Here is a 23,027-nt window from a genome sequence, read left to right as displayed (position 1 = left end):
ACACACACACTTGGGGTAATTCTATAGATTAGGTACTAACATTTACACACCAGCTATGCACATAAATGTTTAGAATACAAGCATATACATGTGTATATGCCAATATACCACCTAAGTGCTATTCTGTTATTGTCCCCCCTGATATTCAGTCGCATTTGACAGGCCAAGATCAGCACCCGGCCAATTAAATGTGGGATAACTAGCTATTTGCCATTATTCAGTGGTACATGACTGGCCATGTACCGCTGACTATTGCTGATCAGCGGCTAGCTGGTTATATCAGGCGATATAACTGGCTATCCCCCAATTTTTGGTGGCCAGGTTTGGCAGCCATATTTGTCCGTGTAAAACCCTGGAATATCTTTGGCTGGTCTGACTTTAACCAATCAGCACCGAATATCGGCTTGGCCAGTTAAAGTCTGACCGGCTAAAGTTAAACCGGATATTCAATGTCGGTCACCGAAAATGGTCTGGCATTAAAAATCAGCTCTCAGCACCAACCGTGGGAGCTAGCTGGTCTAACTCCTGCAGTCTGAAAATCAGCCTCTATGTGTCTATCTATGACAGTGCATAATTAGCAGGTGGATGTACACATGGTGACATCTGGGTGGAGAATGGGTGGGAACACATTTTGGAAGTTAAATGCATATCAACAGAACTTAGGTGCAAACATATACACCAGCTCTATTCTGTTCAGGAAAGTAGGCACCCTTCCTGTATAGAAAATGAGCCAATCAGGTGCCCTTTGGACACTTATATATAGGTGCACTGTTATAGAATTGTGTTCCCCAACCTCTTTATTTGATGGATTTAATGGGTTCTCCCTCAGCCAGCTATGAAACTGAGATAGGCCATTGTAATCCCAGAACATAAATCTGACAGCTCCACAAAGATGAGGACTATATCTCCCTATCCCCAATACTCCTAAACTAATGGTAAACCCCAATATCCTATTCCTCTAGCCAAATCCTCTGAGTTGCAGTTTACAACTCACCAGCTTAACCTTCTTCAAAAGTTCCACTTTCCAAGAAGCCAAAGCCTATGTCTTTCAGTGCTCCAGGGCTCTCACTGCACTCCTAAAGACATCAGCTGCTCTCTATGAAATTCCTCCCTAAAAAATCCCAATGAAGGCTCATATTCTATGTCCTCATCAGTTTTTGAACTTGTAAATTGCCAGCCTGAGGTTATGGCCCATCACTCTCTACTCAACCCCAAACTTCTTGAGCCCCAAACTCATTAGATTCTTCTTGCCACTAAACATTACCTGTAGACTTGATGGAGAAGTAAATTGAGTTGAGGGATTTCATTGGGAGGGAGTACATAAGACTTGTTTAACTTAGCAGGGGGATTCCAAAACAAGTCTATAATTTCTGGGAAGGATGGAGCCTGTCAGCATGCATTAGACTATAATTTAAGAGTATGAATATATGGAAAATTAGTTCTTGTCTCTTGAGTGGGTTGCAAAAATAGTTTGGCATTGAGAAAGTCTAGGACCTGACTGGCAGAAGAAGGGTAAAACTCAATCTTAAATTGTGGTATAGGATGAATAAGAACTGATGGAAATGGTAGAACATTAACTTCAGATTATACATGCATGTTCTGGGGCCTGAACTGTGGTTGGCATTTAGGGAGTCTAGGGTCTGGGGTGGAGACCATAGCCTTGAGTTTAGTTTAGAAGTTCTGGGACTCAAAATAAGTAAACTGCATCATTAGAGAGCTAACTGGAGGACCTGAATGCTAAAAGAGTGTAATGCTGAGGGGGAAGCCTGGTGTCACGTCTGTGGCCATGACCCCTCTCAGACTCACCTTATTTCCTGTGGTCAGCTTTTGAGCTGGCTTCTGTCTGTTCTTTGTGAGTTAGTTCTGTCTCTGTCTCTGTGTGCTGGCTGCATTAGATTGTCAGTGTGCTATCACCCGTTCCAGATTTCAGCACAGTCCGGTCCGGATCTTCCAGATTGCCAGACCTGCTTGTTTTGTTTGAACCTGCACAGCACCCTTAGTTGCTGCTGGGCTTATTAGCCATTTTGAAACCTTTCTGCTTTGCCTTTGCATCGCCTAAGGCCCTGGTATGTTGGTGCTTGTGGCACTTCTGCCTAGTTTAGTTTCTGGTGCAAGTTTAGTCTTTGTGTAGCTTCTTGTATTGTATTGCTTGTTTCCCAGTCTTGTTTCTTGTTTGTATGTCTTTGTCTAGTTCTAGGTTCTCTTTGTTTCTTGTTCAGTGGCTGCCTGGCAGCTTTCAGTTTTGTCTCTTGTCTACCAGAGTTTGTTCCCTGTTTTAGTGGCTGCTTGCAGCTTTCAGTCCTGCCCTCTAGCTTTCCCTTCCTTGCCCTGCTGTCCCTGTATGTTCCTTTCCCCTCTGACCCTTAGTCCTGGTTCAGCCTAGTGAGTATCCAGTCCTGCCTTGCCCAGTAAGTCCTGCTGGCCACCTGCAGCCAGGGGCTCAACTCCTGGTGAAAAGCGGCCAAGCGCAGGTGAAGTTTAAGTGTGCCTGCTCTGCTTATTCCTGCTTGTTTGCCTCTGCTGCAACTCCAGTCCGGGGTTCCTGTCCTGTTCTGCCTAGTCTCCGGTGTGGGGTGGTTTTGCCTGCCACTGCCGCTTCTTGGCAGTGGCCCAAGGGCTCACAAATCTAATTCCAGCTTTGAAAATGTGACACCTGGGGTCACAAGGAAAGTCGTGTGTTCAGAAAGGACATTGGTAGAAGATGGAGGGCTGCGATGTGTCACTTCAACTTCAAGAATGGAAGAAGATGTTGATGGAATATGGGCCCCATAGAAATTGGGGGAGAAGATTTGGTGGTGAGAGTTGTTGAGAGGCCATTGATCTCATCATAGCAAGTAGTTTGGTGTCATACCCCGAAATTCAATATATCATGCCTTAATTTCCACACAGATAGAAGCACATTCTACATCAATGCACTTAACTTAATTGGTTAACTAGCTAATCAGTGCTGTCAATTGGATGTTAAGTAATTATCAGCATTAATTGGCATGAATTAAAATATACACACACAACATGCTAAAGACCAGATTCTATATACAGCACCTAAAAACTCAACATGGAATAAATTTCCGCTTTAAGTGTATTCTGTAAGCAGCACTTATATTTAGGTGCAGTATATATCATAGCGCTTAAAACTATGCATCCATTTACACTAAGGGAAACATGGTGTAAATACCAGTGCGTAGGTTTAGGAGCATAGGGGTATATTCTATAACAGTTCATGTAAATTTTGGAACACTCAAGAAATTTGTCCACCCATAACCACATCCCTTTTTGGCTACATGCATAAGAATTTAGGCGCCGTGCATTACAGAATATGCTTAGCGAGTTGTGTGTGTAAATTCTAATTATTGCCAATTACTGCTCATTATTGCTCATTATTATCAATGGTGATTAGCTTGTTAAGCCGATTAAGTTACCTACGTTGTTATAAAATACACTTGGATTTTGGCAAGGGAACACTAGGCGCAATATATAGAATCTGGGGGTAAGTGTATTTTGTAACGTGATGTACGTAAATTCTAAGTCACATAGTTGAAAAGGGGGTGTGGTTATGAGTGTAGAATGGGTGGGGCATTTCCACAATCTATGTAGACTATTACAGAATACACCCACTCTGTACCTAATTTAGGTGTCAGGATTTATGCCAAGTAAAAGATGGCTTAAATTGACATGACCGAATTTGGTTGCTTGGAGAGGTGCTCAGTGTATACTATATACTATGCAGAAATTTAAGCCTATTCTATAAAATTTAGGTGTACTTTAGGGAATATGCCTAGGTATATTTTTTTACTGCACATATTTTACAGGTGCCATATGTCGAATCTAGCCCATATTGTCCAATGGAAGGTAAAGTCAAGGGATCACTGGCTTGATCATATTAGGTGACTTTAGCAGATGGGAGATCAAGGACCCACTGGTTCAATCATAGTGGGATGGGATGGAGACCAAGCAACAATTTACATGAAAGAGATCTGTTGATATGTCTTTTCACTTCTGTGGAATGGGTGGGCATTCCAATATTCCAGTAATGGTGACTGCCCTAACATTTCTAGTAGAATGGGCTGTTGGAGTAGGGTTGAAGTCTAGTAATATTCCTTAAAATGGAACATCAGCATGAAACTTAAAATTACATTTCCTGAACTTAGTTTTCTCTAATACAAAGCCCATCTTGGAGAGTACGACATGTCCAGCATTAATCATAATGAGCCAACTGTCATACAATTTACTGCTAATTGGCTTATTTGCATTTGAATTACATTATCAGTTGGTAACAATAAATTACATGCTAATAATGCATATTTGATGTGGGTGTTAGGTAGCGCCTGCATTAACTTGCCTTAATATGCATTCAGGACTAAATTCTATAAATGGTACCTAAAAAATCTGTGCTGAAAAAAATAGCACTTAGTGTTATTCTATAAATGACATTTAAAGTTAGGCACCATACTAGTAGTAGTATGCTGCCCATCTCGTCTTCCGCCAGGGTCGCTTTACTCATACTACCCCTCTCCTCAAGTCGCTTCACTGGCTCCCTACCCGTTTTCATATCCTGTTCAAACTTCTTCTACTAACCTATAAATGTACTCACTCTGCTGCTTCCCAGTATCTCTCCATACTCGTCCTTCCCTACACCCCTTCCCGTGCACTCCGCTCCATGGATAAATCCTTCTTATCTGTTCCCTTCTCCACTACTGCCAACTCCAGACTTCGCGCCTTCTGTCTCGCTGCACCCTACGCCTGGAATAAACTTCCTGAGCCCCTACGTCTTGCCCCATCCTTGGCCACCTTTAAATCTAGACTGAAAGCCCACCTCTTTAACGTTGCTTTTGACTCGTAACCACTTGTAACCACTCACCTCCACCTACCCTCCTCTCCTCCTTCCTGTACACATTAATTGATTTGATTTGCTTACTTTATGTTTTGTCTATTAGATTGTAAGCTGTTTGAGCAGGGACTGTCTTTCTTCTGTGTTTGTGCAGCGCTGCGTACGCCTTGTAGTGCTATAGAAATGCTAAATAGTAGTAGTAGTAGTAGGCACCATTTATAGAATAGCGCTTAGCTCTGGGAACCATGTCTATATTTAGGCATGATCATTTATACCAACAAAACCTTGATGTAAATCCCCATGCCTAAATTAGGTGCATATCCCATTATTGTGGGAATACCCCTAAACTGCCCATGACCCTCTCATGCCTGTGCCCCCCTTTTTGGATCTGCACCTAAATTTATGCACCTAAATTTTAATTAAATCCATTTAGCACCAATAATTGCTTGTTAAGAAGTCAATCAGTGCTAATTGACTCATTACTCAATTAAATTGCATGCACAAATTGGACACATACCTAAATTTGCACCTGCAATTTTTAGCAACTTTTGTAGAATTTGGGGATTAATGTGAGCATTAAGCCTAATGCCCATTAGTACATAGACCCCTTAAGGCTTCTAAGTGAAACTCTGAAACATGCTTTATGCCCTTCAGAAAAGTAGCAAGAGATGATATCTGGTTTCTGTAACTGTATTTCTGCTAACAAGTTGGTGATGGAATATGCTTAACAATTATTTACAATTGTGTGTATTCTTCAGTCCACTGAGATCTAATACTGGCAGCGAGGAAAGCGGGTGGACTGTTGGGTATTGTTGGGAAGGGGTTGGAAAACAAGGATGAAAATGTTATGATGCCTTTGTGTCTTTCCGTGGTGCAACCACACCTTGGGTGCTTTGTGCAGTTCTGGTCGCTGCATCTCAGGGAGGATGTAGTGGAGTTGGATGGGGTACAAGGAGGGGCGATGGGAATGGTAGAGGCAGGGGATGGGATGACTTCCCTATTGGGGGAGGACAGGGCAGCTGGGACTCTTCAGCTTGGAGGGGAGTTTTCAGCTTGGAGCCCAGTTTACAAAGATGTGCTAGTGTTTTTAGCGCACACTAAAAGTTAGTGCACGCTAACTGTGTAGGTGCCCATAATATTCCTATGGGCATCTTCACAGTTAGCACGCGCTAATTTTTAGTGCGTGCTAAAAACGCTAGCACACCTTTGTAAACAGGGCCCTATATTAATAATGGAAAGATGCATTACATTTATTTTGTTGCAGATAAAATTAGTACATCAAAGATAAAATAAACTATTGAACTTCAATAGTTCTCAGACCAGCCATCTGCTGTGGTGCAACAGTCAATATTCAAAAACTACCCTGTCACCTGTGGCAGCTACAAAAAATCTCTCCATATATTGATAAAAGAAGTCTGGTCACAGTGGTCCATGCCATGATAATATCACAACTAGACTACTGTAATGCCCTGTACACTGGTCAAACAACAAAAAAAGTTTGATTAGCACCAACTACTTGAAAATGGTGTAGCATGACTGATAGAAGGCTGCAAGCAGTGTGACCACATCACACCCTTCCTGGCTACCAGTATCTTACAGGGCTAAATTTAAAACTCTATGTTTGATTTTCAAGGTCCTCAGACAAAATGGGCCAGAGTACTTAAAGAATAATGTACTCCTTTACACACCTTTGAGGTCTCTAAGGTTTTCTCAAGGAGCATCACTATCTGTACCCTCATCAAAAGAAATTGTACAATGTGATATCCATCAGGCAGCCTTCTCAGGAGTAGCCACCATGACGATCTGGAATTTACTCCCAGAGGGGCTATATACAAGCCTTTAATACATAGTGTGACTGACTATACACCACTCTGCAACTGGCCTAGCTTGCTACATACACTGTAACTTAGACAACTTTCTTATATCTTGTTTAACTGCACACAGAACTTGCCTTGAGATTAGCAAGCCATCTATTTATCCCAATTGACACCTATCTTGACCCCATCTATATATCTGCACTTGGCCTCTTGACTACATGGTAAGCTGTATTGTAGAAAATGATTAGCTTTATATCTACGTTATTTGAATGTTTTAATGTGTGCTTATTAGATGATTCATTAGTATTTTGCTGACATTGCATTATATCTCTGTTATTTGAATTTCAGTGCTGTTAAATGTGTATATTTTTGATTCTGTTTTATGGTAGTTCTATTATTAGGTTTTAATTTGCTGTTCTCATTGAGGGGTCCTTTTGCTAAGCTGCAGGAAAAAGGTCCCTGTGGTAGTGGCATGGGCTATTTTCCCTACACATCAGGGCCCTTTTTACCACACTGGGTAAAAGGCCCCCCCTCCAAATGGCCATGCAGTAAGATAACCCTTACCGTGCCACCAATTGAGGTGGTGCTAATGTCTCTCGCGGTAACCCAGAGGTAACCAGGAAGTGCACGGCGATGCCTGATTACCGCTGGGCTATCACTATGCTACATAAAAACAATTTCCGGAGCATTGGAAATTGTGCACGCTCCAGCCGGAACTACCGCCAGCAGCAGCGTTGGGCTCGCAGTAGTTCTGGATTAGTGAGTGGTAAGCCCACAATGGGTTTACTGCTGCTTTGTAAAAGACTGCCTTATTGTATTGATGTTTATATGTTGTCATTTTTACTATTGTTATGCTGTTAACAAAATTGTAAGTTTTATGTTAAATTGTACCTGCTGTACACAACCTTGGGCGAATCTCTTCATAAAGGCAGCTAATAAATCCCAATAAATAAATAAAATATGACGACATCTTCAATATTCAGGTTTTTGTATCTTTTATATCTCAGAAAGAAATAGAGACTAACAGAAGAATACTGGTAGGATAAAGACCTCAAGAGGCACAATTGGTGTTTGAGTCAAGCCAGGGATTTTGTCTATCCAAACCAGTGATTCCTCCCGATGAAGCAATCAGTGAAACCTAGATCTGTTTCAGGGAACACCATGAGGAACTGATCTTTTTTTGACTTGGGTGCACTGTTGATACACTGGTGAGGCACTGGCATTGTGAGACTAATCTGATGTATACATTTGTTTGATAGAGTGACATTTGAAAAACCAGGAAATATTCATGGCCCCTTTTAGCAAGCTGTGGCACAAGGACGCCTGTGCTGGTGTCAGTGCACGATTTTGATTCGTACCGAGGCTCCCTTTTACCACAGTGGGTAAAAGGTAGGACTTTCTTTTTTTAAAGAAATGGCTGTGCAGCTACTGAAACACTGGCCGCACAGCCATTTGGGGGGGGGGAGCCCTTACCGCTACCCATTGAGGTGGCAGTAAGGGCTCCCCCACTAACCTGGTGGTAACTGGGCAGTGCACGGCCTCGCCCAATTACTGCCAGGTACACACTGGTGCTACAAAAATAAATATTTTTTGTAGCGCTGGATATGACGGCGCACTGGGAGTGGGAACTACTGCCGGGCTGCTGCGGTAGCCCAGTGGTAGTTCCTTTTTAGCAAATGGTAAGCCCGCGTTGGGGCTTACCACCACTTTGTAAAAGGGCCGTTATTGAGATAACTATTGTATGCCATGTTGATTAGATGTGATGGATGATACACAATTGCAAATAAAATACGTCTTGCCTCATCCTTGGCCACCTTTAAATCTAGACTGAAAGCCCACCTCTTTAACATTGCTTTTGACTCGTAACCACTTGTAACAACTCGCCTCCACCTACCCTCCTCTCCTCCTTCCTGTACACATTAATTGATTTGATTTGCTTACTTTATTTTTGTCTATTAGATTGTAAGCTCTTTGAGCAGGGACTGTCTTTCTTCTATGTTTGTGCAGCTCTGCGTACGCCTTGTAGTGCTATAAAAATGCTAAATAGTAGTAGTAGTAGTAATATTTAATAGGGAATATTGATGTGCTATGATGGTTCCCTACATAAGTCTTATGTTGCTATGTGAGGTGATTGTAATCTGAGCACATTCTTTTACAATTTATTTAATTTGTCTGTTAGTATTATATATGTTCTCCTCTGTGCTTTTTGTTGAGTAATGTGTGGTTACATGGCACAGAGAATTGCTTAGGTTTATACTCCTTCCTATAGTTTATTTGGATACCAATACTATTTGGCTATAAAAGGAGGAACTTTCTTTTCTTTTTTTTTTTGGGGGGGGGGAGGTGATAATTAGTTAAATTATGAAATACTGTTTACAACTTAATTGATGTTTTCTTTCTGTCACTACTATTTCTGTGAGATAGTTAATTATAAATTATGTTGCTACCGTAAACTAAAATAGTGTATGTCTACAGTATATATATATTGTTAAAAATCTGGAGAGTAAGGAAATAGTTCTGGTTTATGCATACAGTATAACTATAGGATCTAAATACTGAAATTCGAAGAGGTAAGGCAAAAAAAAGTATACTTTGGAGAAATTCAGTAGGGATGATACATCATTTTTAGTTGAGACTAAAATGAGACATGCTAATACTTTGCAAACTGAACCAGCTTTAACATTTTATATCAAACAAGTTCATGTTTGTGTCCTCTAGATGTTTTATATGCAAAATACTATTGCGTTTAATATAGTTGTTTCTAAACAAATACTTAGCTTTCAGTGTTTAGCTCCTGACTGAACTGAAATGTCTACATCAGAAAATCTGTAAAATAGTACATTTTAAAATATGGAACTGTTAAAACATATAGTTGTATATAATGCAGCTGCATGAGAGACCTGTGTCATATCAAATCATAATGATTTTCACTTAATTACATGTACATTAGAACTCTGGCAGCTGAAAAAGACCCTTAATCGAGAGAGAGAGAGAGAGAGAGAGAGAGAGAGAGAGAGAGAGAGATTATAAAGTACTAATCGTTCACATTATAACATTATAAGAGTGAAAAACATGACATATAGGTGCACATGAGTTAGTCCTCTGGGTTACTTTTGACAGGTCTGAGAACGTATCCAATTACTTTAAAATATCAGCCTGGAATTGTCAAGGGGAAAGGCTTTTGATATATCAGGTCCATAATTTTGTGGTGATTTAGTCTATCCAGTATGATTTTCTTATTTATTGATAAAATAATTACATACCATATTCATATCAATGCCATTGGTATAAGTCCAGGCATGCTGGAAGTACTCTTCAAGCCGCTGGCGCAAAGGGTTAGGAATTTGATGAAATCGTATAAATTCTTTTACTCGAAGCATCTGCATATGGTATCGGGCAGTTCCTGAATACAGTCTTTGGATAATTGCAGATACATTCCCAAAAATACTTGCATACATTAATGCTACATTAGAAAGAAAGAAAATAAAAGTTACCAAATAGACAGATTGAGCATTCCCTTATAAATAAATTACATTAATTTATATTTTGTCTATTCTTAGAAACATTTTTGGGGGTTTCATCCATGACAATGAACAATATCTAGAACAGCATACTCACAGAAGTAGAAGCAGATCTTCAAGTGGGGTCATATACACCATTAAATAATACGTTCTTATATTATACGTTGATTTATCCAACTCAAAGTTTTGCCCAAAGTGGCTTTCAACAAATTTAAAATACATTTCATAAATTCAAAGTTCAGTAACTAAGGGGTCCTTTTACCAAGCTGTGGCTAAATGGATCATTGGTCTGACGCAGTATGGCTATGCCTATAAGAACATAAGAATATAAGAATAGTCATTCTGGGTCAGACAAATGGTCCATCTAGCCCAGTATCCTGTTTCCAACAGTGGGCAATCCAGGTCACAAGTGCCTGGCAGAAACCCAAATAGTAGCAACATTCCATGCTACCAACCCCAGGGCAATAGCAGACTATGGACTTTTCCTCCAGGAACTTGTCCAAACCTTTTTTTTTAAACCCAGATAAGTTAATTGTTGTCACCACATCCTCCAGTATACAGTTTTTATCTTATGTTTTTAACCTAACAAAACAATTAAATAAGTGCATATAAATTACTTAGGAGAAGTAACATCATTGATATAATTCAAAAATGAAGCTCAAGAACTTTATCGTGAGAAAACCATGTGCTTAGATGGGAACCAAATAGCGCCTTACTTCTGGCAAGCAACAAGTAGCCCAATTCAATCATTGTAACATGGGGATTATATCTATCAAAAACTTAGGGCCCTGTTTACTGAGGTGTGCTAGCATTATTAGCACACACTAATGCTAGAGACACCCATAGGAATACATGTGTCTCTAGCATTAGCGCATGCTAATTTTTAGTGCACACTTCAAACACTAGCTCGCCTACAGTGAAGCTTAGTAAACAGGGCTCTTAAAATGTTAATGAAACCTTGAAAAATTCACAGCATTACACATATAAATCTCAAAACAGAATAAAACTTATCTGTGATCAGTATCTGCAAAGTGAAATGTCTTTTTGATTTCACTGAGCACTTATATTTTGCTGGTTTTACCCCTACAAAATGGAAAGACCTTCTTCAAAATATTAATAGTAGCACATTTCTGAAGTATGCTTTGAAAACTGTAGGACTGTTTATATTCTGCATGCTGTTTTAGATTCTTTAATTTGTAATTTGTCCATTTGTATTTTGTATTTATCTTTTCATTACTTTTTATTTTTATAGGGCCCCTTTTACCCAGCTGTGGCAAAAGGGGGCCTACGCTGGCGTTGGCACGTGTTTCTGACACATGTCGAGGCCCCCTTTTACTGCAGCGGTTAAAAGCTAGGTCTTTCTTTTCTTCAGGAAATGCCCATGTGGCAAGTGAATCACTTGTTGAATGGCCATTTTTTGGGGGGAGAAGCCCTTACTGCCACCCATTGAGGTGGCGGTAAGGGCTCCTGCACTGACCCTGCAGTAACCAGGCAGCACGCAGCACTGCCCTACTACCACCGGGTTCACACAGGCGCTACAAAAATAAAAATATTTTTGTAGTGCTAGATATAATGGTGCACTGGGGGTGGGAAATACTGCCGGGTTTCTGCGGTAGCCCAGCGGTACTTCCTTTTTAGCGAGTGGTAAGCCCGCATTGGGCTTACCGCTGCTTTGTAAAAGGGACCCTAATTTATTTAGGGCTGTATTTTGATTAAAATTTGTAATTGAGATTAATCATGTGATTAAAGGTATGTTTATTTTTTCCTACTGTAGCTCTTTGTGACTCTGGACAACGGAGGGTTTAGGGGCCCTTTTACTAAGCCGTGTAGGTGCCTACTTATGCACAACGTGCGCCAATTCAGAGTTACTGCTTGAAAACCCTGTGGCCCGGGCTGTAATTTTGTTTTTTATGTGCGTCAGCTGTGCATGACGGAAAATAATTTGTTTTTTCCGGTGCATGGTAGAAACTGGGCAGTAATTGTCATTCTAGACACATAGACGATTACCATGCAGTTAACGTGTGAGACCTTTCCGCTAAGTCAATGGGTGGCAGTAAGGTCTCAGACCCAAAATGGATACGCACCAATTTTTATTTTGCCACATGTCCATTTTCCACAAAAATAAAAAAGGCCTTTTTTACAGGTGTGCTGAAAAATGGATCTGTGCATGCCCAAAACATGCACCTAAACTAGCACAGCCCATTTTTCAGTGCACCTTAGTCAAAGAACCCCTTAGTGACTTGCCCAGAGTCACAAGGAGCTGCACTGGTAAAAAAAAGAAATAATATACTTCTAATCATGTGATTAATCACAATTACATTTGTAAAAACTCCAACATGGACCACGTTTCTCTCAAAATAAGTTGCCTCAGGGAGAAAGTTATATAAATTCTGAAGAAGATTGTTATGAGGTGATTTAGGTTTGATGGCATCTTTTGTCAGATGTGAAATGGTGGCTTTATATCATGAGTTATTTGAGATACATACTACAGACAACACTTTCCTCAGAATCTGCTGCAAGTTGTTGGAATCACCTCATAATTATTTTCATCAGAATTTATACAACTTTCTCCCTGAGGCAGCTCATTGTGAGCAAACATGGTCCACATTGGAGCCTTAATATTTTGATGGCCATTTTGTAGATGTGAGACCAGCAAAATTAGATGCTCAGTGAAATCAGCAAGACATTTCACTTTGCAGATATTAATCACAGATAAGTTTTAGTCTGTACTGAGATTTGTATATGTAATGCTGTGAATTTTTGCAAGGTTTTATCAACATTTTTAGATTTGATAGATATACTGGAGTTTTTTTTCCATGTTGCAATAACTGAATTGGGCTACTTATTGCTGAACATTGTTAGGCATTGTTTGGTGCCTATCTGAGTGCATGTTTTTCTTTCGATCAAGCTATTGAGTTTCATTTTTTGAACTATATCAATGATATGATTGCTCCTAAGTAATTTATATTCACATATCTCTAATTAAGGACAGCCTTGTCTCCACTATAAATTGGAATCTTTGGATAATTTGTTATGAGTTAATAATCTTAATTTCCCTAGAACTTATTTGGTAGCTCTAGATATCTTGCTAAAAAAAATATTTCAAGGAGGTATCACAACTTACTGATCCAGATGTTATTGCCTACGTGAAGTATTTTGTATATATCTGGAATTCCCTCCGGGGTACAGAATCTTGACAGGAGTGTTTTATTCTGAATGGATTTAGCATTTAAGTTTAAATCCTGCTTATTGAATTAAGATTCAGAACCAAACTGAACACAAGTAAACCATTCTAAACAGGACCCAAGAGTCCCATTCCCAAACCACCCGATCCCCCCCCAATCTAGTATCTATAAAAGCCAGACTTTATTGCCTCACAGCTTCCCTATGCCTACTAATAGGGGATCCCAATGGCATTGAATGCAACACAGAAAATCAACATTCTTAAACTCATTGCGTTTTCTATCTAATTCATTGTACCTCTCTCTCCCCAACAATACCTCAATTGTACTAGAAGGCATAAAAACAGAAAAGTGGCAGCAAACGTATACCCCTTTATCGTGCTCCCTTCATCATGCACTTGTGGCAGCATACCACAAATTCCACACTGTTTTGAGGACTTCACTTGTATTTACTTCAAGGTGACATTACCACTGGAGCAGAGCTCACCATCTGGCAGTGTAAAGTGTACAGTGCTTAAAATCAAACAAAATATTGCAACGTCCATATCTCCTCTCTCAAAAGAAACTCTCCAGTCATTTCTCAGGGTCAGATATACAATTCTGTGGCATTTTGAAGGCTTTGTGTTCAGACCGCACTGCATCAAATTTAGATAAACAAAACATTTCTCTGGGCTTTAATTTGTACAACTGGTAATTATTTTTTTATAAATGGTTCCATTTTCCAGAACTAAAACAGTTTCTACTGACTGTGAGGCAGACAGATAATTTAGTATTCAGGAATTCAGCAGATGCCTTACAATATTAATAACTACATACAGAATTGCTGGACTAACTTAACTCATCTTTATCATATCTGTATTCACTGCTTTAAATTTCATGCACTAAATTATATTATTAAACCATAAAATTACATCTGACCTAATTTCTATTAAATCTTTCAGAAATGTGTTATAGGAGAAGCAAATTCTGGCCAAAGTAAGTATTTGTGTATGTGTATGTGCAAGGGATGAATGCTCTTCATATCATGAGCACAAACATTCTATTGTACAACCATATAAACTTCACTTTGGTATCTGGTTTTTAGATTAGATGTAAAGGATGAAGCAAAACATAGTTTTGTAGTAATAACACTTTGTATTGCCTGGGTTGTTAAACATAATTATGCTATTCTGGTTCTTATGTTCTAAGGTCGGAAATTGAAGAGCCTAAACCAGACTCTATCACATATTTTTTATTACTGTCAGTATCATTGGCATCCATGTACAGTTTATTATTTTAATTATTTAAAAACATTTGAAAATTACTTTTTTTATGTGTGCTCCCTAGGTAAAGCTTACCACAGACAAAAAAATCTCCAAATTATTTTAAAAGTGACTTGATCTGCTTGATTTATGATGAGGAGCACTACTACTCATTATTTCAATAAATGAAATGCTGACATCTTATCTTTTAAAGAAGTCCTTTTTAGAAAGCTGTGGTAGAAATAGGCCTTAGTGCGTTGGTCTTTCCCTCATGCTAAGGCCATTTCTTCTGTAGCCTGAAAATGGCCAATTGTTTTTTATTTTCTGCATTAATGGCCATGCGCTAATGTTGCCATTAGTGTGCGGCTATTAACAAAAATGAATGTGTGAGCCCTTAATGCCATCTATTTTGTAGGTGGTAAGGGTTCACGCATTAATCCTGCACTACTCATTTAGGGGTCCTTTTATCAAGCTGCAGTAAAAAGGGCCCTGCGCTAGAGGTGGGGGCCATTTTTGCCGCATGCTGGGGCCTTTTTTAACCACAGTGGGTAAAAAGGCTGAAAATAGCCATGGCCATGCAGTAAGATTACTCTTACCATGAGCCATGCAGGGGGAGGGAGGAGAGAGTATTTACCGCCACTCATTCAGGTGGCGGTAAGGGCTCTGGTGCTAACCCAGTGGTAACTGGGTAGCACCTGGCACTGCCGGCTTACTGCTGGGTTAGCACCACTCTAAAAATTACAGCCCTATTTTCCTCAGCATGGGAAATGGTGCACGCTGGTGCTGGAACTACGGCTGGTGCCTGCGTTGGGCTGGCGGTAGCTCCAGATTAGTATGCGGTAAGCCCAGTGGTGTTCCTAGGTCGGTTGCCATCCGGGGAAGATCGCCGCTGTTCCCTTGGTGTATCACCCCCAGGCGCATCACCCCCTGCAAATCATGACACCCCCTGGCACATCACCTCCACCCCGCCAAACACATCGCTCTTACTTCCTGGGGGTGCAGGGAGCAGTCGCACGGCTGTTAGCTCTGCTGGTTCCCTGTCCCGGAACAGGAAGTAACATCAGAGGGAGCAGGGAACCGGTGGAGCTGACAGCCACACAGTTGCTCCCTGCACCCCCTTGCACCATGCACCTGAAGCAGACCTCCCTGCCCTTGGTACACCACTGGGTAAGCCTGCATTGGGCTTACCACCGCTTTGTAAAAGGGCCCCTTAGTGTGCAGCAATGCCAATGTGCTGATTACTACAGAAATGCTCACTCTCTGCCACCCAGACATGCCTCATAATGATCAATCATACGGTGCTCAGGTGGCATATGACCAATTGGAAAGGCAATTTTTAAAAAACATCTACAGACTTGCATACTCATTTTCAAAGCAAACATCCATGGTATTTGTACAGATCAGTTGCTTAGCTAGGTGGGACCACGGGGGCCTGGGCCCCCCCCCAGATTTTGTCCGAGCCCCTGGTTTTGCTGGTGGGGGTCCCCAACCCCTGCCAGCCGAAGACTTCTTCAGCACCAGTCTCCTTGCCTCTCCCCACCGCCTCGCCACTCCTCCCACTACACCCCACAGCACCAAATACCTTTGCTGACAGGGGTTCCAAACCCCCGCCAGCCGAAGCCTTCTTTAGCGCACCAGCCGCGTTCGCTGCCCTGTGCTTTCTTTCTCCTGACATCCTGTGCACGCTCCTTTAAGTGAAACTAAGCATGCTCAGTTTCACTTAAAGGAACATGCAGGACGTCAGGAGGAAGAAAGCACAGGGCAGCGAACACAGCGCATCAGAGACCCGTGCTGAAGAAGGTTTCGGCTGGCAGGGTTTGGGGACCCCTGCCAGCAAAGGTATTTGCTGCTGTGGGGTGCGGGGGGGGGGGGGGAGCAGTGAGGCGGGGGGAGGAGACGAGACCGGCGCTGAAGAAGACTTCGACTGGCGGGGGTTGGGGACACCCGCCAGCAAAGTTATTTGCTGCTGTAGGGTGCGGTGAGGTGGTGGGGGAGGTGAGGCAGGGGGGCGAGGCGGTAGGGTGGCAGACTAAAATGTGCCCCCCACCTCAGGCTCTGGCCCCCTCCCACCGCAAGGTCTGGCTACACCCCTGGTACAGATCAGAACTACTTAGAAAAGTACACACAAAGATCTAAAATTCTGCTACTCTCAGAAACACTTCTTTCTCTCATGGATAAAAGTGAAACAGTTTATACACCTCTACTCATAGTAAAGCTGGGTAATTTTCAAAAGCATGTTTATCACATGTAAACATTCTAAACCACATACATCTTTAAGAAATTGAGCTCTTTCATGGCTGGAAATTTACATAGGAGCAAGAGAGACCCAGTTTTATAAATCAAATGCTGGTAACTATTCTTTACCATGTAAGATGCTTTCTTTTACTATGTAAGCCGCACTGGACCTGCTGTATATGGGAAAGAGCGGGGTACAAATATAATAAATAAATAAATAAACAAATAAATAAATAAAACTATTGTACCATATCCTCTGTCACACATTTTCATCAACAACTGCCACTCTGGGTTGCTGGTCAACCTAATTCTTAGTCCTGGAATGGAGGATCTTCCCCCCCCCCTCCTTTCATTGCTAAGAGAATACAAACAGACTTAAATATTTTCACTTAATAGATGGCTGGAATAAAGTAAACATACTTACAGCCAATCAACATGACACAAATGGAGAAGATTTTCTCTGAGTTGGTATTGGGAGACACATTTCCAAATCCTACACTTGTCAGACTACTGAAGGTGAAATAGAGTGCGGTCACGTATTTGTCCTTGATTGATGGTCCTGAACTGGTACTGTTGTTGTATCGCTTTTTTATTTGGTCTCCTAGAGCATCCAACCAGCCGATTTTATGCACTAAATAAGGTCTTTCCACATTCCCAATTGCATACCAAATGCAAGCAAGCCAGTGTGCGATCAGTGCAAAGATGCACATTAACAACATTAAAACAGCAGCACCATATTCTGAATATCTGTCCAGTTTCCGTGCAACTCTCACCAAACGGAGCAATCTGGCAGTTTTCAGGAGGCCAATGAGTGTTGTTGTCTGTGAAAACGAACATATGAAATTAGTGATTAGTTATGGTATTTGGGAACATAATCATTGAGAAGTGTCCAACATGTGTCCAACATATGTCAAAAATGTTATATGGTGAGAAGGAGATCCCAATGACATTTGTGAAGGGTGAATGTAAAACCTACAGCATTTTTCCAAAGACTGAAATAATACCCGTGTCAGAGGGAATGGGGACACGCCTCAGTTTTGACCCTATGATTCTCCATTCTTTTTTTTAATTTGCAAATAAATTGTAAGAACATTACAATGGAAAATCCAAAAACAATCAAAAAAGAGAACCCCCCCCCCCCCACCTCATTACAACAGTACGTAAACTAGACCACATCATGAGGGTCATACACTTTAGCAGAGCCTAACTTAAATCGAATCAAATATTCTCAAACACTCATAGGAGCAAAGCAGGTAACATCCAAGCTTTATACTCCTATAACCTTCAGCACTCAAGATAATTAAACATTTTGTTGAAGTACCAGTTTATCCTTAAGAAAATTTTCCAAATGCAGAGGGTCTAGAAAAACAAACTTACCATTTCTATAAGTGATCAGGCATTTACAAGGAAATCTTAGAAAAAATGTGGCATCCACAGCCAAGGCTTTAGGCCTTAACAATAAAAAAGCCTTCTGTCTCCTCTGTGTTTGCCTTGCTACATCAGGAAAAATAGTTATTGCTTGACCACAAAAGGGAGAATTCTTTTTAGAAAAATAAAAGTTTCAGAACAGCTTTCTTTTCAGCCTCAGTTTGAAATGTAACCAACAAAGTAGCCCATGTAGAGATAATATTTTGTAAAGATTCAAGAAATTGAGATATGTCAAGGCTGTCTGGATTAGAGATCTGATCAAATTGTCCCTTCTCATTAACAACTTGGCTTCCTCTAGGAAAAGAAAAAACGTTAGCTAAAGTAATAGAATCACACTGGAAGTAACACAATATCCAGCTTATTTTCTAAAGAGAAAGACGCCCTTATTTCGACCCAAATCGGGAGATGGGCGTATTTCTCCCGTGTGCGACCAAATCGGTATAATCAAAAGCCGATTTTGGTCATCTTCAACTGCATTCCATTGCAGGAACGAACAAAGTTGATGGGGTCGTGTTGGAGGCATGGCGAAGGCGGGACTGGGGTGTGGTTATCGTCCAAGGAGAGATGGGTGTCTTTAGCTGATAATTGAAACAAAAAGGGCGTTTTTGACGAGAATTTGGTCTGCTTTATTTGGACCCTTTTTTTCAGGTCCAAGTCCCAAAAAAGTGCCCCAACTGACCAGATGACCACTGGAGGGAATCGTGGATCACCTCCCCTGACTCCCCCAGTGGTCACTAACCCCCTCCCACCAAAACAAACCCACTTTAAAACATTTTTTTTCCAGCCTGTATGCCAGCCTCAAATGCCGTACCTACCTCCATGACAGCAGAATGTGTTCTATCCTCTGACAGCCTTTCCCTGGTTCTGATGTGGGTCTCGGGTGAGTGTGACACCTTTTCTGTTATGCGCACTGCAGAGTCACATCAGCAATGCATTGTGGTGGGTGTAGGGTATTGGGCTCCGTGATTCCAGTAGCTTGTGTTAAATGCTCACAATGTTGGTAGTTGGTAGGCTCTACTCCCATGGTGCTTTTCCCTCTGCTTACTGGGTCAGAGTGTGCCCTGTTTTGTTTCCGGTAGTCCATGAGGTAGTGGCCATTTTTGTAACACAGTTTTAGATCTCTTTCATGTGTTAGCCACGTTACAACACTTAGTTCTTCCCTTGAATGTTGCTGAAAGAGGGCATTGTACAGCATTCTGCCAGCTCTGACCTACTGCTAATCTCAGTACCAGGAAGACTCTTTGCCAGTGGGGCACAACCTCTGATCTGCAGTTAACTGTGAGTAAACTTGCTTATTCAAATAAAGGACTTTTTCAAAGAGATTAGTCTTCAGGTGTCAACTGGTGTGCCAAGGTTATACAGCAGCAACAAGTACAGGGATAGGCGTTCTATTGTCACTCTTATTCACAGAAACTGAAGAAGTTTGAATCATCTGGTCAGGAGACACCATTCTTTCCAGAATAGCTTTACTTGGTTGGGGAGGGGAAGTAGATGCACAAAGAGATAAGAAAACTTCAGGTGGAGAAATACTGACTATTGGTGAAGTAGAGGTACTTGAGAGTGCTAACACATGTTGATCCAGAATTTATAGGCTGCTTTCCTTGCTTTCTCTTCTTTCCCATGACAGCAAACCAAAATAATGTTCTACTCCTCACTCCTGAGGGCTCCAAGTGGCTCTAAAGGGGTGTGACATGCACCTTTAGTCATGCTCTCTTGGGCACGTGCTCACAGTCACACTGTTGTGGCTAAGTACCACTGTAGGGCATCTGCTTATGAAGCACTTGAGCTGGAGGTCAGCCTCAGCGTGGAAACTAAAACACTGCCCCCGCAACCGCCGTTTGCTGCTCTCTTGGCTCAGCTCCAACAGGCACCCTGCATGGAAGGCAGTTTTGGCACCAAACAGTGAGAAGGGATTATTCCATCACTGGTGTGCATAAAGAAGACTGTGGGTGGTTCAGGTCAGCCAGCTGAGGAAGGGCAGTGTTCTGTAGAGTCGCTTCAAGGAACAGAGGGTGAGCAAGGGTTTTCTGATTTTGATTCCCTGAAGCCAGGTGTTCAATCGGACTCTCCTTCTTTTTTGACTTTGACGCCATCTGAAGTCACGCTAGATTTGATTTGGAAGACCTTGGTAGACCTTGGGAAAATGATGTTAAATCAAGATAATTCCCTACAACAGAGTGTGTTGAAACTAGTGACAAGTGGATAAAAATATGGCTGATAAACAGAACCTAGGAAAAAAGACTGAGGAATATGAGAAGGATCTAAAAGCAGCACAGGTTGCTTTTATTGTGGACATAACTAATTTATATAGGAGAAATGAAGCTCTGGAAAATTACTCTAGGAATGATAATTTACGTCAGTTAAATTTTCCTTGTTCAACTTTGGTGATGTCAAGAGAGATGTTAAAGAAATATATAAGAGATGTATTAAAAGTTCCAGATGATAAGATTTCACCATTTACTGAAGTTTATTATCTCCCCATGTTAAAATCTTCTGAGAAGAAATCTGATGGTCCACAAGTTATGGAAGCTCCCTTGGATGTCTCTGCTATACTCGAGACTTCAGATAGTGAATCTTTGACTAGCTCTACTCTGTTTGCCACAGTGACCTTATCACCAGATAAGACCTGGTTGTTAAATCTTTTCTTTAAACATAGATAGGAACTTTTTCATGGACAAAAAAATAAGAATATTTCCTGATGTCTCACGGTGTACAAAATTAAAAATTACATATTAAAACAGTGGAAAGGAACTCCAACAAAGTATAAACAGGGGTAGCACAGTTCAGAAATTGAGATAGCTTGGGGAAGAGGTAGCTCTGCTCTTAGACGAGCAGTTGGATCAGGTTATGCAAAGAAGGAGAAAAGGAAGACCTGGGGAAAAAAGTAAGTCTTAAGGAGGGTCCGGAACCAAGGAAAAGATTGCTCAGAGTGAAGGTCAAGTGGAGAGGCGGCAATACAGAAAAAATCAGCAAATCAGCTTATTTCTTCCAATTATGTTCCAAGAGTGTCAGCAATAGGAACGGAGCACAGAGAGAAGGATCTAATAGTTTACTTTTTTTTTCATAGCACACTTCCCTATTTTCATCATTTTAATGCCAGAGTCTTACTGGATGAAAACATTTTTGATATGTGTTTCAGTGCCGGGGAATTATGTCCTGTTATTGTTTGTTCCTTTTGGGGATTTGTAAATCATTTTCTGCAGCTGGCAGTAAGAAGCTTTTCATTCTAATATTTGCCGCTAAGGTGTTTGGGGGCACAGTTATGAATTATCATCACATTACTAACCTTGGTTATGAAGCATCTTCATATAGACTCATTCTGACAATTGGATCTCATCCTAGCAACCACTGCATTCATACTGAAACAAACCCTACAGCTGAGAACATCCTGTTTCTGTCTCAACTTATTAGGAGTGTATATTTTAAGATCTGTATAGAATACACTACCTGAAAATGCCCCCATTTTGTTTGCATATCATGAGCACTTTCATGTTCAAACAGTTCATTATTCTGAAATCTCTGCTGAAAGCACTCTGGGATATGAATGTGTTCATTGAAATATGCAAATCGGGGCACATTTATTTTCAGCATAGACAAAAAGAGACAAAATGAGCCATTATAGCAAACTGTAATTATGAAAAAAAAGTACGTCTAACACTGCTGAGAGATATAAGATATACTGTATGCCTACAATACCAACAGACTTTATTTTCTAATTATATATTTTTTTGTTGTTCAGTGTTTATTCATTAACTTAACAATGTATAGTTTGTTCAGGTGACAACATTTTGGAGCACTTTTACAAAAGCTACATTAAATAGCTAGCATGGATTTTACCATGTGGTCCTACAGCTAGGGGGCATCCTTCCAGATAAGGGGAGAATCTTATCTGGAACTATGCCCCCTAGCAACAGTATCATGAGACTACCACTAAGGGTCATAGGGGCCATTTTGAATCCCAGCTGAGTCCTGAGTGGGATTACAGGGGACCATTTCCTCCTAGGACCACTGAAGATGATTAGGTAGGTCCCGGGAAGGGGATGGGAAGGTCCAACCTGGGAGGCAGTGTTTGTAACTTCAGGGGTGGGACTTCAATGGGGGAGATCAGATAGAGGATGTCATGGGGTGGGTGATCAGAAGTCAGGAGGGGAGAATCAGATGATGAGGCGTGTCAGGAGGGAGATCAGATGTGAGGGGAGATGTTTTTGGGGAGGGTGCACCACCATACCAGTGCTAAGTGTATATATGTATTTTTGAGTGGGCCCACAATGCATTACCTGCAGCGGTAGTGGACCCGTGCTATCTAGCGCTGTAGGCAATATGGTGTCCCTGTGGCACATCTCTGCTCTGTGCATTAAATGCAGGACATTCTGTACACACTCACTATCAGGAAATAGTGCACATTATCCTACTAATTCTACACACATGTGCGCACAATTTTACACTTAGGGGTCCTTTTCTTAAAGTGCATTAATGGATTTAGTGTATGCTAATGAATTAGCATGCGTTATGTGCCATGCAGCCCAGAGGTACAAAATGGGCTGCACAGTATTTAGAGTGCACTAAATCCATATAATGCACCTTAGTAAAAGAACCATTTAGTGTGCAAAGCTGTGTGTACAAGTTATGGAATACTGTCAGCTAAGCTTGTAATTTAATGTAATAATTATCTGCCTATTTATTTATTAATTTATTTATTATTAGGATTTATTTACTGCCTTTTTGAAGGAATTCACTCAAGGCGGTGTACATTAAGAATAGATCAAACATGAGCA

General features: G+C 41.0%; 1 protein-coding gene across 1 annotated transcript in view; it reads right to left on the bottom strand.

Annotated features, from left to right (window-relative positions):
• KCNH7 (potassium voltage-gated channel subfamily H member 7) overlaps nucleotides 1-23,027 on the bottom strand; it is a 490,323-nt gene that overhangs the window by 131,090 nt on the left and 336,206 nt on the right. Inside the window, 2 exon segments of the mRNA XM_030210041.1 lie at nucleotides 9,909-10,108; nucleotides 17,249-17,645. Coding sequence (XP_030065901.1) covers nucleotides 9,909-10,108; nucleotides 17,249-17,645 — 597 coding nt within the window.

The sequence above is a fragment of the Microcaecilia unicolor genome, chromosome 7 (genome assembly GCF_901765095.1).
Source record: "Microcaecilia unicolor chromosome 7, aMicUni1.1, whole genome shotgun sequence".
Taxonomy (NCBI): domain Eukaryota; kingdom Metazoa; phylum Chordata; class Amphibia; order Gymnophiona; family Siphonopidae; genus Microcaecilia; species Microcaecilia unicolor.
This window is presented reverse-complemented; position numbering and strand designations above follow the sequence as displayed.